Source organism: Bubalus kerabau, chromosome 6 (genome assembly GCF_029407905.1).
Source record: "Bubalus kerabau isolate K-KA32 ecotype Philippines breed swamp buffalo chromosome 6, PCC_UOA_SB_1v2, whole genome shotgun sequence".
Taxonomy (NCBI): domain Eukaryota; kingdom Metazoa; phylum Chordata; class Mammalia; order Artiodactyla; family Bovidae; genus Bubalus; species Bubalus kerabau.
Window position 1 is genome coordinate 47,613,624 of NC_073629.1, and position 20,129 is coordinate 47,633,752.

At 36.0% G+C, this 20,129-nt stretch overlaps 1 protein-coding gene across 7 annotated transcripts in view; it reads right to left on the minus strand.

Annotated features, from left to right (window-relative positions):
- PTBP2 (polypyrimidine tract binding protein 2) overlaps positions 1–20,129 on the minus strand; it is an 86,076-nt gene that overhangs the window by 40,968 nt on the left and 24,979 nt on the right. For all 7 annotated transcript variants that reach the window (XM_055585025.1, XM_055585026.1, XM_055585019.1 and 4 more), the window contains exons 3-4: positions 17,246–17,321; positions 829–1,001 (exon numbers count right to left, since the gene is read on the minus strand). In XM_055585025.1, coding sequence (XP_055441000.1) covers positions 829–1,001; positions 17,246–17,267 — 195 coding nt within the window. In that variant the 5' untranslated portion in view covers positions 17,268–17,321. The remainder of the gene's footprint in view (positions 1–828; positions 1,002–17,245; positions 17,322–20,129) is intronic.

Sequence of the window (20,129 nt, forward strand, 5' to 3'; positions counted from 1 at the left end):
AGAATCAGAAATCCTTATTGAAGCTTAGAAATACAATTAAAGCTAACCTCAGTAGAAAGCTCTTAGCATACACAGTATTTCTGCCTTCCATCTCTGATTTCCATACATTACAAATGTAACTCCTCAAAAAAAGGCTAGAGAAAATAAAATCCAAACATTTTCTAGAACCAGAATTTTACCATGCCTAACCTAGAAAACATGAGATCCCCAAGTCATTTTTAAAGCATTTATAATCTAGTAGAAAAAAAAATTAAATGCCATCTTATTAGTGATATTAACTATATTTAAGAGAGCATTAAATTTCTCTAAATTCTTCTAAATGGTATTAGGAACTTTAAAACAAAATTTGATTTTTAATACACCTGGACCCTACTGCTACAGATATATCTATTCAGTATAGAATATCTGGGACTAACACTATTTTTTTCTAATGCTATCAGATAAATATTTCCCTGGGATAAGCTTAAAAGGTAAGATGATACTAACGTCCCTACTGATTTCTGATATTACAAAGAGCAAAGCCACAACAAAAAAAAATATTTCATCTGTATTTCCCACAATCTCCTTGAACAATAGTTCAACTACAGTCCTAAAGTGAATTTACGAAGCAAAATTGGAAAACTATGGTGACTTACTCATTTTAATTCCCTAGCATTAATTTCTTATACACAGCTACCAGGAAAAGTCAGAGTAAAACTTCCGTCATGTTCTTTAAGAAAAGTAACCTTATGTATAATTATATAAACTATCATTTCATCAGGCCACAGCTAAATCCACTTGCTGGATAGTTTGGAGCTTAACATGGTATAAGTCCAGAAGTAAGTATACCTGATTTTTTCCTTTCAGCATAAGGATGTTGGTCACCTTACCAAAAGGTAAGCCTAAAGCAATAACTTCAGTTTCTGTCACTTCACCAGGCAATTTTCGAATATGAAGTACACGAGAAGGAGCACCATCCATTTTATCTTCTCCTTTGAATTTTTTACTATCATTACCATTGGCTGAAAGAAAGTAAAGAAACAGTTGTGTTTATCTTATGTGCGTAAAAAAAAAAAAATCACAAAACAAACTTCAATAGAGAACTTAAAAACATAGCTAAGCATACCTGTGATACTAAAAATTTACAAACACGGTTTTCAGAGTAATGGAAAAAACTCTTATCCACCAATTACTACTAAATGATCTCATCAATTAAGATTATTATTGGGTAGAGACATTTCTGGATAGCATATGTAGAGTAACAACTGACAATCAAAAACATTAAAATGAAATTTCATAAAGAAATGGTCAGTGGCTATACAAAACAATTATCTTACAATTCAATCATCTTAACAGACTAAGGAATATACAAAAACAGTGAAAATTTTGACTTAGCAAAAATTAGGGACACTATATTTTACCTGAAAAATTCTAAGTTGCTCAAATTGGAAAATGTACTAAAAAAATGGAATCAGATAATGCTTTAAAAATTATTATGCAGTCAATCCACAGTATGGCTTATATTCCTCTACCTAAATATTTTATCACTATCAACATCTACCTACTATATTATCACTCATGGACTTGATTATCTTTTCTGTTACTCTGTGCTTTAGAGTGATATATTCTGAACAACAAATTAGTTGCCTACCTTTATCCAAAACTATACCAAAACACAAAATAACAAAAAAACAAAAACAAAACTTATGAAAGACGCAATAAACAGAACATCATCTAAGACTCAAGGATAGTTCTAAGAATCTATTAAAATGAAAAACTCTTACACACAGAGAAAAATACATGTATTCTCCATTTTTGTATACAAATTTTGGTACTTCACAGTACATACCCCCAAACACTCAATACAATAAAACTAAGACCATCTTGATCTTCTAAAAGTGTCCTTAAAATTTATTCAAACATCAACTCTTTAAACAGTTACTTTCTTGAGTATCAAGAAAATGTCTGGCCTTTTAGATTCTGGAGTACATCAATGACAGCAAGCAATAAGAGCCCTGATGTTCTCTTGTTGTCTAGTGAGACAGATGGCCTACCTAGTACTTGAACCAGATCACTTCTACAAGTAGTAGTGCTATGGAGAAAGTAAAGCACAGTACTGAGATTAAAAGTAACATAACAGAGGATTGGAAGAGGGTGATATTGTAGTGATTTTACTGGATGATCAGAGATATGTGAACTCATCTGATAACTTGAAGTGTCAATTAAGTCACAGTTTAAGAGTTGCATTCAAGTTTATACAGACAACGCATTTAAAAATTGCGTTGGTTGACTCTGAACATAAAACTAGTAAGTTCTACTTCAGTCAGTTCAGTTCAGTCGCTCAGTCATGTTCGACTCTTTGCGACCTCATGAAATGCAGCACGCCAGGCCTCCCTGCCCATCAACAACTCCTGGAGTTCACTCAAATTCATGTCCATTGAGTCGCTGATGTCATCCAGCCATCTCATCCTCTGTCGTCCCCTTCTCCTCCTGTCCCCAATCCCTCCCAGCATCAGAGTCTTTTCCAATGAGTCAACTCTTCGCATGAGGTGGCCAAAGTACTGGAGTTTCAGCTTTAGCATCATTCCTTCTAAAGAACACCCAAGACTGATCTCCTTTAGAATGGACTGGTTGGATCTCCTTGCAGTCCAAGGGACCCTCCCAACACCACAGTTCAAAAGTATTAATTCTTCAGCACTCAGCTTTCTTCACAGTCCAACTCTCACATCCATACGTGACTACTGGAAAAACCATAGCCTTGACTAGACAGACCTCTGTTGGCAAAGTAATGTCTCTGCTTTTGAATATGCTATCTAGGTTGGTCATAACCTTCCTTCCAAGGAGTAAGCATCTTTTAATTTCATGGCTCCAATCACCATCTGCAGTGTTTTTGGAGCCCAAGAAAATAAAGTCTGACACTATTTCCAGTTTCCCCATCTATTTCCCATGAAGTGATGGGACCAGATGCCATGATCTTCGTTTTCTGAATGTTGAGCTTTAAGCCAACTTTTTCACTCTCCTCTTTCACTTTCATCAAGAGGCTTTTTATAGTTCCTCTTCACTTTCTGCTATAGGGGTGGTGTCATCTGCATATCTGAGGTTACTGATATTTCTCCCAGCAATCTTGATTCCAGCTTGTGCTTCCTCCAGCCCAGTGTTTCTCATGATGTACTCTGCACATAAGTTATATAAGCAGGGTGACAATATACAGCCTTGATGTATTCCTTTTCCTATTTGGAACCAGTCTGTTGTTCCATGTCCAGTTCTAACTGTTGCTTCCTGACCTGCATATAGGTTTCTCAAGAGGCAGGTCAGATGGTCTGGTATTCCCATCTCTTTCAGAATTTTCCACAGTTTATTGTGATCCACACAGTCAAAGGCTTTGGCATAGTCAATAAAGTTCACTCAAACTCATGTCCATTGACTCGGTGATGTCATCCAACCATCTCATCCTCTGTCATCCCCTTCTCGTCCTGCCTTCGCTCTTTTCCAGCATCAGGGTCTTTTCCAATGAGTCAGTTCTTCCCATCATGTGGCCAAAGTATTAGTTTCAGCCTTAACATCAGTCCTTCCAATGAATATTCAGGACTGATTTCCTTCAGGATGGACTGGTTGGATCTCCTTGCAGTCCAAGGGACTCTTAAAAGAGTCTTCTCCAACACCACAGTTCAAAAGATTCAATTCTTCTGTGCTCAGCTTTCTTTATGGTCCAACTCTCATATCCATACATGACTAATGGAAAAACCATATCTTTGACTAGACAGACCTTTGCTGGCAAAGTAATGTCTCTGCTTTTTAATATGTTGTCTAGGTTGGTCATAACTTGTCTTCCAAGGGGCCATCATCTTTTAACTTCATGGCTGCAGTCACCATCTGCGGTGATTTTTGGAGCTCAGAAAAATTAAGTCAGCCACTGTTTGCCCATCTATTTCCTATGAAGTGATGGGACTGAATGACATGATCTTAGTTTTCTGAATGTTGAGATTTAACTTTTTCACTCTCCTCTTTCACTTTCATCAAGAGGCTCTTTAGTTCTTCTTCGCTTTCTGCCATAAGGGTGGTGTCATCTGCATATATGAGGTTATTGATATTTCTCCCATCAATCTTGATTCCAGCTTGTGCTTCATCCAGCCCAGCATTTCTCATGATGTACTCTGCATATAAATTAAATAAGCAGGATGACAATATACAGCCTTGACGTACTCCTTTTCTTGTTTGGAACCAGTCTGTTGTTCCATGTCCAGTTCTAACTGTTGCTTCTTGACCTGCATACAGATTTCTCAAGAGGCAGGTCAGGTGATCTGGTATTCCCAACTCTCTCAGAATTTTCCACAGTTTATTTTCTAGTGGCTTATATGTAGTTTTAACACAAAAAAGTCTCACCAAGATTCTGGGTTATTTGTTAAATCCATATGGGTCAAAGAGCCATGTGCCCTCTCATCTTATCAAATCTCTTTTCTCACAGCACCCCAATACTCATTTTCAGTTTCTTTAATTCCTAATTCATTTGATACCTGTTTGGACCCCTCTGCTACTTCCCAGGTGGTGTAGTGGTAAAGAATCTGCCTGCCAATACAGGAGGTGCAAGAGACTGGGTTTGATCCCAGGGTCAGGATGATCCCCTGGAGTAGGAAATGGCAACCCATTCCAGTATTCTTGCCTGGAAAATTCTGTGGATAGAGGAGCTTGGCGGGCTACAGCCCATGGGGTCACAAAAGTTGGACATGACTGAGTGCACACAACAAGCAGGCATACACACACACACTGACCCCTCTGCTAATTCATTTACGTCTCAAAATGGTTACAGTGACACCCACCCACACCCCCCCCCCCCACATACCTCCACCTGCTAACTCATTTACGTCTCAAAATGGTTAGAGTGCCCCCAAGTTGTTCTGGTCTCCATGTCCTTCCTATCCTTATTTGCTCATATAAACACTCCAGTAAAAGGTTTTTTATATGCCCATTATTTTAATCTCACTCATTGACCAATATTCTAATTGTATACTTCCAACTGTATATACCAACTTGAAGTGCAAAATCTCAAAAACTACTTCCATCTATTCAGTGAAAATTATTTAACAAAACTTAAGTATACTCTCCTTATTTTCGTTTTCCAAGTCTTTCATATACAAGCACTTATAAAAAAGCACTAGTAACTTTGTTTATCAAATATGATAACTGAAAGGCAATGGAGTTTTAATCCTAAAAATGTTTGAAATTTATTTTCCCAAATAGTTTTATTTTTTTAATTAATTTAATTTTTATTGAAGGATAATTGCTTTACAGAATTTTGCTGTTTCCTGTCAAATCTGAACATGAATCAGCTATAGGTGAATACATATATGTCCCCTCCCTTTGTAACCTCCTTCCATCTCCCTCTGCATCCAACCCTTCTAGGTTGGTGCAGGGCCCATTTGAGTTTCCTAAGCCATACAGCAAATTCCCATTGGCTATCTATTTTACAATTGGTAGTGTAAGTTTCCATGTTAACTCTTTCCATACATCTCACCCTCCGCTCCCCTCTCCCCATGTCCGTAAGTTTATTCTCTATGTCTACTTCTCCACTTTTGCCCTGTACATAAATTCTTCAGTATCACTTTTCTAGATTCCGTATATATGCATTAGAATAAGATATTTATCTCTCTGTGACTTACTTTGTGCTGTATAATAGTTTCTAGGTTCATCCCACCTCATTAGAACTGATTCAAATGTGTTCCTTTTCATGGCCGAGTAATATTCCATTGTACCACAACAACTTTATCCATTCCTCTGTTGATGAACATCTAGGTTGCTTCCATGTTCTAGCTATTGTAAATAGTGCTGCAATCAACAATGGAATACATGTGTCTCTTTCAATTTTGGTTTCCTCATGATATATGCCTAGGAGTGGGATTATATGGTGCTTTTATTCCTAGTGTTTTAAGGAATCTCCATACCGTATTCCATAGTAGCTGTATCAATTTACATTCCCACAAACAGTGCAGGAGTGTTCCCTTTTCCCCACACCCTCTCCAGCATTTATTTTTTTGTAGATTTTTTGATTATGGCCATTCTGACTGGTGTGAGGTGATATCTCATTGTAGTTTTGATTTGCATTTCTCTAATAATGAGTGATGTTGAGCATCTTTTCAAGTGTTTGTTAGCCATCTGTATGTCTTCTTTGGAGAAATGTCTGTTTAGGTCTTTTTCCCACTTTGATTGGGTTGTTTGTTTCTCTGGTATTGAGTTGTATGACTAAAAGTTTTAGTTAGACTTCAAGGCAAAGCATAGTGTTACACAAGCTGCTAGCTTTAAAAAAACAATCTGAGCTAAGGAAAATAAATGATCATACTCATCTTTCTTATCTTTCCATCCCTACATGGGAAAATAAATTTCAAAGAACAGTTAACCAGAAATGTAGGTATATACTGATAGAGAATACTTTTTAGCTGTTAGTTAATTCCAACAGATGTCAAACAAAAAAAAAATCTTACTAGGTTTACTGTAAAACCTGCCTGTAACTCTATTTTTGAGTAGCTGCACAGCCTAGCTGCCAAATGTAAGTTATGCATGACTTGGAAAATAATAGAAGGCTAGGGGCTTCCCCAAGAAAAAGAAATGCAAAAAGGCAAAATGTTTATCTGAGGAGGCCTTACAAATAGCTGAGAAAAGAAGAGAAGTGAAAGGCAAAAGAGAAAAGGGAAGATTTACCTATGTAAATGCAGAGTACCAAAGAATAGCAAGGAGAAATAAGAAAGCCTTTTTAAGTGAACAATGCAAAGAAATAGAGGAAAACAGAAGGGGAAAGACTAGAGATCTCTGCAAGAAAATTAGAGATACCAAGGGAACATTTCATGGGAAGATGGGCACAATAAAGGACCTAACAGAAGCATAAGATATTAAGAGGAGATGGCAAGAATACACAGAAGAGCTATACAAAAAAGATTTTCATGACCCAGATAACCACGATGGTGGGATCACTCACCTAAAGCCAGACATCCTGGAGTGCGAAGTCAAGTGGGCCTTAGGAAGCATTACTACGAACAAAGCTAATGGAGGTGATAGAATTCCAGCTGAGCTATTTCACATCCTAAAAGATGATGCTGTGCAAGTGCTGCACTCAATGTGCCAACAAATTTAGAAAACTCAGCAGTGGCCACAAGACTAGAAAAGGTCAGTTTTCATTCCAATTCCAAAGAAAGGTAATGCCAAACAATGTTCAAACTACTGCACAATTGCACTCATTTCACATGCAAGCTAAGTAATGCTCAAAATTCTCCAAGCTAGGCTTCAACAGTACGTGGAACGTTCAAGTTGGATTTAGAAAACGTAAGAGGAACCAGGGATCAAACCGCCAACATTCTTTGGATCACAGAAAAAGCAAGAGAATGCTAGAAAAACATCTGCTTCACTGACTACACTAAAGGCTTTGGCTATGTGGATCACAACAAACTGTGGAAAATTCTTAAAGAGAATGGAATACCAGACTACCTTACCTGCCTCTGCAAACCCTGTATGCAGGTCAAGAAGCAACAGTTAGAACCAGACATGGAACAACGGACTGGTTCAAAATTGGGCCAAGGAGTATGTCAATGCTGTATACTGTCACCCTGTTTATTTAACTTATATGCAGAATACATCATGAGAAATGCTGGACTGGATGGAGCACAAGCTGGAATAAAGACTGCAGGAAGAAATACCAATAACCTCAGATATGCAGATGACACCAACCATATGGCAGAAAATGAGGAGGAACAAAAGAGCCTCTTGATGGAGAGTGAAAAAGCTGGCTTAAAACTCAACATTCAAAATCAAAGATCATGGCATCCGGTCCTATCACTTCATGGCAAATAAATGGGGCAACAATGAAAACAGTGATAGACTTTATCTTTTTGGGCTCCAACATCAATGCAGATGGTGCCTGGAGCAATGAAATTAAAAGATGCTTGCTCCTTGGAAGAAAAGCAATGACAAGCTTAGTGTATTAAAAAGTAGAGATGTTACTTTGCTGACAAAGGTCGGTATCGTCAAGGCTATGGATGTTTTTCCAGGAGTCATGTACAGATATGAGAGTTGGACCATAAAGAAGGCTGAGCACCAAAGAATTCATGCTTTTGAATTGTGATGTTGGAAAAGGCTCCTGAGAGTCCCTTGGACTTCAAGGAGATAAAACCAGTCAATGCTAAAGGAAATCAATCCTGAATATTCACTGGAAGGACTGATTCTGAAGCTCCAGTACTATGGCTTCAGAATCAGTCCTTCCAATGAATATTCCTGATGCGAGGAGCCAACTTATTAGAAAAGACCCTAATGCTGGGAAAGGAGAAGGGGATGACAGAGGATGAGATGCTTGGATGATATCACCAACTCAACGGGCATGAGTTTGAGCAAACTCTGCAAGTCGGTGAAGGACAGGGAAGCCTGGCGTGCTGCAAACAGTCGGACGTGACTGAGCGACTGGCCAACAAAGGGGATTCCCAGGTGGCTCAGTTGTAAAGAATCCACCTGCCAATACAGGAGAAAATGTGGGTTCAACCCTGGGTCAGAAAGATACCCTGGAGGAGCAAATGGCAACCCACTCCAGTATTCTTGCCTGTAGAATCCCAAGGACAGAAGAGCCTGGCAGGCTACATTCCACGGGGTCACAAATAGACATGACTGACGACTGACCGACTAAGCATGCAGACTATATTAGAGGAAGGCTCTCATCACCTCTATGCAGGAGGACATGTTGTTAGGACCCTCATAGAGATTCAAACTGAAACAACATGCTGGAATATTTTCAAAACATTACAATAAAATAAAATGACATCATATCAAAAACGTCTGTATATAAAAGTTAAAACAGACATATCTCAAACGGTTCTGAGTAACATGTAACAGAATCTGTAAAATGATTCACATAATGAAATAAAAAGTCATACTTTCAGCAATAATAAATCCTGATGCTACAGATTAACTGCAGCACTGGCAGAAATATACCTAACTTAAAGAGGTATCTCATTTCTGTACCTATATAAAATGGACTCAAGAAAGACCCTATCTTACCACTGTCAAGCCTCCTCCCCACTTTCAAATAATTACACATTCCTTCCAATAAAATCCAATTCCAATCCATTAGAGCTGTGTCTTTGAAAAGGAACTAGTTTAATACAAAATAGTTTTGAGTAAGATCATTTCCCCAAGACTAAGTTTCTAATAACATTAACTTCCCCCACTTACAAAATTCTTTTTTTCTTTGACAGAAATACAGCTATAGAGGAAGACAGTCTAGACAGGGAAAGGCTGCTGAGACATGCTATTGGAAACAAGAATTCTATATAGTAAAGTCAATTACAACAGACATGGAAAAAGCTGGAACATAAAAATGAAATACTATTTTGCATCTGCAATCATAAAAATGTCCTAGTAATATTTGTCTGTAAAGTCTGTTTTTTAGACATTTGGATGACAACTGTGCATTTTTCCAGCTAAGTACAGCTACTGGTTTTCAAAGGTCTTAATGATTCAAATTGGCATCTGTCTGCATATACACAGACCCTACCCTCATCTATGTTAGGAAAAACACAGAAATTTTAAAACTCGATGTTTCCTCTGTTCAGAAAAGGTAAAATAAACTGCATCCATGTAAATTTCTTCTGTTAAAAACAGGCTTTAAGAAACTCTATTCCATCATGACAAAAAGACTTGATTCATTCTTTAGTCATAAAGTATTGTTATTCTAAACATACTTTAAAAAAAGGAAGACAATTAACAGATTGTTCTTTCTTTTCAACAAAATCAAATCACTTTCTCTACTTTGTTCCTTTTGTTAATGGAACTACTGTACTATCCATTACCCAGTGATTCCAGGCCAAAACTCTTAATACTTCTATCAAAGTCTACTTCCCAACTCAGAAATTCTTCTAATTTCTTGATACATCATTTTCTCCATATTCTACTTCTCAGACTCTAAAATTAAGGACACTGATATCTCCAATTTGCCTCTGCCTTCTAAAAAAAAAAAAAAAACACACACCAAACAGAACAAAAATCCTTTCTAAAGTGTAAATCTTTTCTAAAAAAGTTCAGTCTCCTTAGTATAACACATGCAACTTTTTGTTAAATTTCTTCTTGGATATTTTTTCTTTCTAAAGTTTCCATAAATGGATTTTTTAAAAGTTCATTGCCCAAAAATCTGCTAAGACTATCAGAAAAAACTATCTTTGTATGTTGAACTGTATCCTGTATCTGTTCTAAAAAATCACCTGGATTCCTTTGAGTTTTCTATTTTAAAAATCATGTTGACTGCGAATAAGACAGTTTTACTTCTTCCCTTCTAAACTTTATGCTTTTTATTTATTTTACTTGCCTTAAAGAAAGTAAAAGCTAGAAATATTCAGGGAAGACACATCCTTACTTCATTCCTAATTTTAAGAAGAAAATATTCAGTGTTCCATTATCACGAATGAAATCTGTTGTAGGCTCTTAGTAGATCCCTCTGTGTATCCTGCAGAAGGTCCCTTTTCTTGTTAGCTTTCTGAGAACTTTTTATCATGAGTAGATGCTGTATTTTTTGCCAAATGCTTTTTCTGCTTCTATTAACTGGATGATTTTTTTCCCTCTATTATTCTATTACTGTGATTATGTAGAGTTCATTTGCCACTGATAAACCCTACAATCAAGGGGTAAATTTCAATTAGTCATCACGAATTATCTTTTACATACTGCTGAATGTGATTTGCTAATATCTTGTGAAGAATGTCCACATTTATGTAAATGAAAAGTATTAGTGTGAAATCTGTATTTCTTATATTATCTTTGTTAGATTTTTTTTTCAGTAGCTTCATAAAGTGAATTAAGGAGCATTCTTCTCTTTGTCTAAAAGGTTAAAAGATGGCTATTATTTCTTTCTTTGACATTTCATACAATTCAACAGTGAAACCACCTATACCCAAGTAAAACCACCTTCAAGAGAAAACCACTGACCAGTGAAATCACCTATGCCTGAGTAATCTTTGTGGAAAAATAACTTAGGGCTTTCCTGGTGGCTCAGACAGTAAAGAATCTGCCTTCAATGCAGGAAACCCAGGTTTGATCCCTGGGCTGGGAAGATCCCACAGAGAAGGGAACAGCTACCCACTACAGTATTCTTGCCTGTAGAATTCCAAGGACTGTGGAGCCTGGCAGGCTATAGTCCACAGGGTCACAAAGCAAAGACTCAGAGACAACTGAGTGACTAACACTTTAATTAAAAATTCAATTTTGATAATAGATATAAAGATAACCTATATCTATAATAATATATAAGAGGTAATCTACTATATCAGTTTTTTAAACTAGATTTGTAAGGGAATTTGTCTAGTTCATTTGTTGAATTTATTGGCATTACTGATGCCTACAATACTATCTATTAACATATAGAGAGGTAATCTAAAATATCGGTTTTTTAAACTAGATTTATAAAGGAAACTCTCTATTTCATTTGTTGAATTTATTGGCATTACTGATGCCTGTAATACTTATTTTCCTATAACAAGGATCTATAGATCACGGTATAGGATCTATAGTAATACCGCCACTTCCACTACTGCTACCAGTAATTTATGTTTTCTTTTTCTTAAATTGCAACCCACTCCAGTACTCTTGCCTGGAGAATCCCATGGACATAGGAGGCTGGTAGGCTGCAGTCCATGGTGTCACTAAGGGTCAGACACAACTGAGCGACTTCACTTTCACTTTTCACTTTCATGCACTGGAGAAGGAAATGGCACCCCACTCCATTACTCTTGCCTGGAGAATCCCATGGACACAGGAGCCTGGTAGGCTGAAGTCCATGGGGTTGTTAAGGGTCGGACATGACTGAGCGACTTCACTTTCACTTTTCTTTCTCGAAAGGAATTTTAAACCATTATTTTTTTTAATATTTTTAAGCTCATAGAGCCAACAAAGGTAGATAAGAGATAAGTATCTAATATAGGTACAAAACTATTTCCCACCATGCACTTCTTGGAGGTGATGTGGGGAATATTTCTATATTTTCTTCTATATTCCAAGGAAATACAATTTTGTTATGTTTTCACTTTCACTAAGTCAGAAATATCCTATGAATCATGTGCTGTATAGAATTATGGAAATTTCTAAATATTTGGTAATTTGCTAGATTTCTTACTGTTTTTTATTTCTAGTTAAATCCCAGGATAATCAGACACAGCTTTCTATCATTTGAAATTTACTGTAAGTTATTTTAAAATCATGTTGAATATCCTATATTGGCTTTAAAAGTTATTCTGCAGTTACTGCATGTTTTATAAATTAAGTTAAGCCAAGCCGACAGCACTGTTCAAATCTTCTATGTATTTTTTAAGACTGATTTGTCTTATTGATTACTATGAACAATATTAAAATGCCCAGTTTTAAATTTAAAATTGTAGATTTCTCTGCTTTTTGTCATTTTTAAAATGTTCTTGAACTGTTATTACTAATATACAGATTAAGGAACATTATGTTTTCCAATATATTGACCCTTTTGACACTAAAAAATATGTTTTTTTATATCAATACAACTGATACTGCTTGTCTTGAATTCTAATTCATCTGATGTCAATACAATTACACAAACTTTCCTGTGCTTACTATTTGCATGAAATCTTTTCCAACCTGTATCTCTGTATTTTAACCTGACTTCAGCAGTAGACAGTACAGTTAGGTAGTACTTTTTAATCCACTATGATTTTGTCTTTTAATTGAACTTTAGACCACTAATATTCAAAAAAAATATATAAGTCACATACTTTTAAGTTTCTAGTAACCGTATGGAGAAGTTAAAGAAAGTGAAATTAACTTTAATATATATTTTAACTCAATATATCTGAAATATTACTGTGAAAGTGAAGTGTTAGTAACTCAGTCATGTTTGACTCTTTGCAACCCCATGGACTATAGCCCACCAGGCTTCTCTCCTCTGTCCATGGAATTCTCCAGGCAAGAACACTGGATTGGTTTGCCATTTCCTTCTCCAGGGGATCTTGCCAACTCAGGGATCGAACCTGGGTCTCTTGCATTGCAGGCAGATTCTTTACAATCTGAGCCACCACATCAACATATAATCAGCAGTTTTAAAATTTTTTGAGATGTTTTACATCCTTATTTTTTCAGTACTACGTCTTTGAAGCACACACCCATTCACTTATCAATTAAGAGTAGTCACATTTTGCATGCTCTACAGCCTTATATAACCAATGGTTACTATGAGACTATGTTAGTTTAGCCAATTTACATTTAGAGATTTATGACTGGGTTTAACATCTAGCCATTAATTTTCTAACTGTCCAGTGTTTTGTTGTTCTTCTCTTGCAATATTTGACAGTATTCCATTTTAATTCCTCTATGCGTTTTTCATTTTAAACAGTGTCTCTGAGGTATGACTCACGTAAAATAAGCTTCATATAAAGCTACAATCGTCTGACAAGTTTTGACATGTTTACATCTATGAAACCTTCAGCATAAAAGAATATACATATCCATCATCTCCAAATTCCTTATGTCCTTTACAATCCCCCCCTCCCCCACCCCGCCCCATGCCCTTTGCTTTGTTGTTGTTTAGTTGCTAAGTTGGGTCTGACTCTCTTGCAACACCACAGACCGTAGCCCATCAGACTCCTCTGTCCATGGGATTTCCCAAGCAAGAATACTGGAGTAGGTTGCCACTTCATTCTCCAGGGGATCTTCTCAACCCAGGAATGGAACCCACACCTCCTGTATTGGCAGGTGGATTCTTTACCACTGAGCCACTAGGGAAGCTCATAGAACAATAGGTCACTCTATATGGCTGAGCAGCATTTCACTGTATTCATGAAATTCAATGCCAAAAGAGTCCTTCATTTACCCATTCACCACTGATGGACCCTTGGGTTGTTCTAGGCTTTAGATATTACAAATAAAACTACTATAAACATTTACATGCGTGATGAGTATATGCTATCATTTTTCTTGGGTTAAGTACCTAGGAAGAAACAAAGTTGGATCATACAGTAAATGTTTAACATTTTTAAGAAACTGCCAACTTGTTTTCCAAAATAGTTCTAAATTTTACATTCCCATCAACAGTATATGAGTGTTACAGTACCCTCACATCTTTTTCAACACTTAGTATGGTCATTCTTTAAAATATTAGCTGTTGTAGAGATAGGCAATGTTGTCTCACTTTAATTTTTATTCTGGATAAAAATCCTTTATCAACTGCATGCTTTGTAAAGATGTCTGCCACTTTATGGCTTGTCTTTTCATTCTCTTAACTGCATTTTGAATAATGTTAAGTTTTTAAAACTGATCAAATCCCATTTGTTCTCTCATAGACCATGCTTTTGGGGTCAAATTAACAACTAAACAAAACGTAGATCCAAGAAGTTTGCTGATGCTGTTGCTGTTGGCAGCATATGGATATCCTACTGTTATACAACTCTCTGCTGAAAAATCTATTTTTTCCCCTCTACTGAACTGCCTTTGTACTTTTGTCAAAAACCAGTTGTCCATAATTGTGTGGCTTTTTTCTTGGACTCTCTATTCTGTTCTACTCATCTATGTACCTTTATGTTAATATGATATTGTTTTGATTACTTTAGGGTTTACAATAACTTGAAAACAGGAGTCAGTCCTCCGAATTTGTACTGGCTTTTAACTATGCATCTTTGTTGAAGCTTCAATACGCTGGTCACCTGATGTCTAGAACCTACTGATTGGAAAAGATTCTGATGCTGGCAAGGACTGAGGGCAGAAGAAGGGGGCGACAAGAGGATGAGACAGTTGGATGGCATCACCGACTCAATGGACATGAGTTTGAGCAAACTCTGGGAGATGGTGAAGGACAGGGATGCCTGGAGTAATGCAGTCCACGGGGTCGCAAAGAGGCTGACATGACTTAGTGACTGAACAACAAAATGTTTCTTTTTTCTTATCCTACCTGGCATTTTTCTTCAGATTTTAGACATTTTCAGTCATTACTGCTTCAATTACATACATATTTGGCAACATTCTCTTTGTTCCCTCTCTGAAAACTCCAACGACACATACGTTAGACTGCCTGATCATCCAAAGACATACTTTTATTCTCTCTGGAAACTGAATAATTTCTCTCAATCTGTACTCAAGTTCACTAACCTTTCTTCAGTTGTCTCCAAACTTCTGTTAGTCTCAATCAGTGAATTTTCCATTCCAAATATGGTGTGAATATTGTATTTTTCAGTTACAGCATTTCTATATGCTTTCTTTATAGCTTTCTCAACACATTCTTCCATGTTCATTCTCTCAATATTTTCTTTTACAGCTTTAAAAATACTTATAGTCTCTGTCTGCAAATTCCAGTATTTAGGTCATTTTGAGGTCTATTCTTATTGAATGGTTCTTTACATGATTGTAACATCTGATGTAGGTAGGGTATTGTGGCTAATTGTGGGAAGACTGAATCATGTTGTCTCCCTTAGGGGATACTGTTTTATTTAGGCAGGCAATTAAATTACTGGTGAATTCTTCACGTCTTGTCAGACTGGACTATCACAGTCCCTTAGTCTTATGATTGTCACTTACTATTAGTATTAGTGTATGATCCTTTCTCTGAAAGCCTGAGCATTCTGCAGCCTAAACAGAATGTTTGAGGTAATCCACAAGACGTATAACATTCTAACTTCCCAGAACTCCAATGTCTCAGAGCACTGTACAATCTATGGAATCACCATTCTAACTCTCAGCCCCACAGTAGGTCATTCCTGACAGACCATGAGTGTGTTAACCTTCACATATGCAGTCCAGTCATTCTGGACTGCATTCAAAATTCTGATTTTGAATCCCTACACTGAATTCTGCCCTCTGACCTATGCCCAAACCCTTGGACAAATTCCTTTTTCAGGATCCTCCTCCATAAATTCCAAATATCTCAGAAGCTCTGAATACCAATCTTACTCTCTTTAGCACAGTGAAACCTTCATGCTCTGCTTGGGTTCTACCTCCATGTGCTACAACAGTAGGGTACCTCAAAGGAGAAAAGCCAAACTATGAGGTTCATTTCACATGTTTCCTTTATCTCAAGGATCACCATCTTATACTATTTACTCATTAATTCCAGACAACAGCTGTCCTACATATTTCACTCTATTTTATAGTTTTTCATTTTGAGGGAAGATGGAAAGAAGGAAAGGCTGCTACCAGTAGTCTGTCACAGCCCTACGAATCAGTTTTTAAAACATTTCCATTATCCATCATTAAATGTAGTTTCAAAAAAACGAAACTGGTAGATATACAGACATCTGAGCCTGTTTGATCAATTATTTGCACATGGTACCCTGACTTCCAAAATCATGGCCTAGTAATTTTGCTTTGTAATTGTGACATGGAAAACTCAGTAATGACAATGTGAAGAAAAATTCATCTTATCATTATTATAACTATATTTGGAGAATACTTCATTGTAATTTGTATTTAACTTGCAGGGTCTGTGTGTGTGCAATGAGGTGTACATATACATGGGTGTGATTATCTAAAGAAAATCAAAATGCTTTCATTCCTTTACAATCTTTACATTGCCCAATTTGATTCCTCAAACAAGTAATTCAGGAAAGGGTTTAGTAAAAAGAAACCTTGGTTAAGGTAAATAACATAAAATGTACAGTTATAAAGCAAACTAATTCATTCATCATCAGATTCAAATTTGGTCCAGTGGCCAAAAATCTAAGATCTAAATATTGGTCCACATATTTACAGACAGACAATATAACCAACCAATTATTTCAAACATATAAAGTTTAAATACCCCGTGAAGATTAAACAAATCTTACATTTTCAAGTAAATAAAGGAAGTCAATTCAAAGAATTAAAATACTGTTACAGCAAAGAAACATATAGAAACCACATAAAAAAGACAACTATGCAACTGAATCTTGTACTTGGGGCTGTAGGATTTGTGGGACTGAGAAGAAACACTTACAGTAAAAATATTTTATGACAAAGAAACATGAAAGCTAAACACTTAAGTACAAAAGTGAGAGTGAGGAAACTTGTAATTCAAAGAAAAAAAAAGGTTACATTTGTCATTAAAAAAAAAAAAGCTATAAGATTTAATTACTTGACCACAAGACACCCACTTCAGTTTTTTTTCCCACTTGATACATATCTACTGTAGCAAAATTTCCTCTAAAATGTTTCAACACAAAGCATTTAAAAACAAAGGCTATTCTGGTAAAGCACACCGAACTTGTAACATTCTGCCCTGCAAAATGGCAAATAATGAGACTGTTAGGAGAGTAACACTTACCTGTAACCACCATGCTGGTCATGTTAGAGTTTGGACTACTGAGAACACTGCCTGAGAGTAGTTCGTCAGATCCTCTCTATAAAAACAAGAACAAATTAGCCTAAGACCCCTTAAAATTTAAAAATGTTAATCTGAAAGTCACTTTTCAAATAGTGTCACTGAAACATGTCAGGTGTTACACTACTGGGAATAAAAAAAAATTTAATTCCTGAAACAATAAGTTAACTCCACTCTCCTATCCATAACTTCCTTTCTCACAAAGCCAACAGTAGGTCCTTCCTTCCATTAACCCAAGTCCAAAAGGCAATAAACAAGAAAAATGACCAGGTTTCATAATTAAAAGCTTTGGAAAACTACATCAATTTTTTAATAAGCAAATACCAAAGCAGCTGAACTTTCTCACAGACACTCCAAATCCTTCAACCTCATATCCTTTACTCATCCAGATAACTTAGGTCTTCAGAAAATGAGAACTTCACACTAATGATCTGGACAACTCATCTTCATAATCATTGAAATTAAATAGGTATATGTTTCAATGGCTAGAACACTGTAAGCAAAGGCAAAATCTATGGAATGAGAAATTTCTTTCTGCCAATATAAGAAGAGACAATCATGTTTTCAAATCCTTTACACATGCATCGTATGTTCATATGTTCTTAGAACTACACAATTTGTTCAAACCAAGCAATGTCGTTTCAGCTGTTTTTAAGTGTACGTACGTAATGTGCGTACTTACAAAAGTACATATGAGCACACTAATATTTAAAATAGCTAAATCAACTGTTTTGCCTATTTGAATATGTGTATACTTACATACATTGGTAAGCAATATTTAAAATAACTAAATCAATACTAGCTGATTTAGACAAACAGTACAAAGTTGAATGCAACCACCAAAATGGGAAAAAAAATATACAAAGGAGATAATTTATCAGAGCATTTCAGAAAGTCCAAAACAATTCTAATTAACCATAAACTTCATGCTAATCAGTGTTAAACTCATTCTTTAATAAGCTGTATTACAATATAATGATAAATATTCATATGTCATTGTCCTCATTGTTTTAAAATCGAACTATTTATTAACATCAAGCTCAGAGAAATACAAGAAGAAAAATAAAAACAGTATCAAGTCACATTAATGCCACATTTACATCATCTTTAATTTTTTAATCAAGATATGGAAGATGCAGCATGGCACTGTTTTATAAGGACATGACATACAGAATTAGATACTTAAGAGATCCTTAAACCGTGGTCCTTAGAGCAATATAAAAAACCTGGAAATTTCCTTAGCAAAATACGTTCTCAGATCCCTTCTAGACCTACTGAAGAAAACAATGGAGACAGGATCCAACAACCTGAGTTCATTAACAAGCCCTCCAGGTGCTTCTAATGAATGCTAAAGTTTAAGAACTGCTAATAAACATTACTGGTTAACTATCAACAACAAAAATGTTTCCTAGTTTGTTTTCTTTTTAATTTTTGTAGAACACTGTTAAATTTAAAATAAAATTGAGAAGGAACAGATTTCTCATATACTCCCTGCCACCACACATGCACAGCCTCCTCCATTATCAGCATCCTCCACCAGACTGGTACATTTATTACCAAAGATTATTAATGTATCATAATCACCAAGTCCAGTTTAATACTTTAATTAAGGTTTAATACTGTACATTCAGTCAGTTTGGACAAATGTGTAGCAACATATATCCATCTTTTAACATTTTTTTTTAACATTATTTTTACTACCCCCAAAATCCTCTGTGCTCTGGCTATTATTCATCCAAACTCCTTCCAACCCCCTGAATTTTGTTGTCTCCATAGTTTTGCCTTTTTCAGAATACAGGTGGAATCTTACAGTATGCAGCATTCTGAATTGGCTTCTTCCATTTAGTAATCTGCATTTATGCTACCAGGTACCCCCATGCCTTTTCATCGCTTGAAAATTCATTTTGTTTTACTGCTGATAAATACCACATTGTTATGTACCACAGTTTACTAATCAGTTCACCTACTGAAGGACATCTTGATTGATTTCATGTTTTGGCAATTATGAATAAAGCTGCTGTTAAGATCCATGTGCAGGTTTCTGTGTATACGTAAGTTTTCAACACCTCTGAATAAATATCAAGAAGTTATGGGATCATATAGTACAAGTATGTTCAGCTTTGTAAAAACAGCTAATTTGTTTTCCAAAGTGGCTATATAATTCTGCATTCCCACCAGGAATCTATGAGATTTCCTGACACTCAATATCCTCCCCGGCCTTTACGGGTGCCAGTGTTTTGACTATTTGAAACAGTATTTTGGCTATTCTGATAGTGCAGCAGTATTTCACTGTTGTTTCCGTTTGCATTTACTTAATGACATATGATGTGGAGCATCTTTTCATATGTGTATCTGCTATCTGTATATCTTCTTTGGTGAGGTGTCAAATTTTTTGGTCCACTTTCTAACCAGGTTGCTTTCTTACTGCTGAGTTTGAAAGTTCTGGGTATTTTAGATAACAGCCCTTTGCCCCGTGTATTATTTGCAAGTATTTTCTCCAAGTCTGTGGCTTGTCTTCTAGATATCTTTCACAGAGAAAAAAATTACCGATTTTAATCAAGTCCAGATAATCATTTCTTTCTTGGGTTATGTCTTTGGTGTTGTACCTGAAAAGATACCTTTGTACCTAATTATCGAGATTTTTCTCCCACATTATTTTCTAAGAGTTTTATAGTTTAGCATTTTACATTTAGGTCTATGATCCACCTTGAGTTAATTTTTGTGAAAAGTTTAACGTCTGTCTCAATTCATTTTTTTGCACATGGATTTCAGTTGTTCCACTAGCACCTGTCAGAAAGACTATCTTTGCTCCACTGTTTTGCCTTTG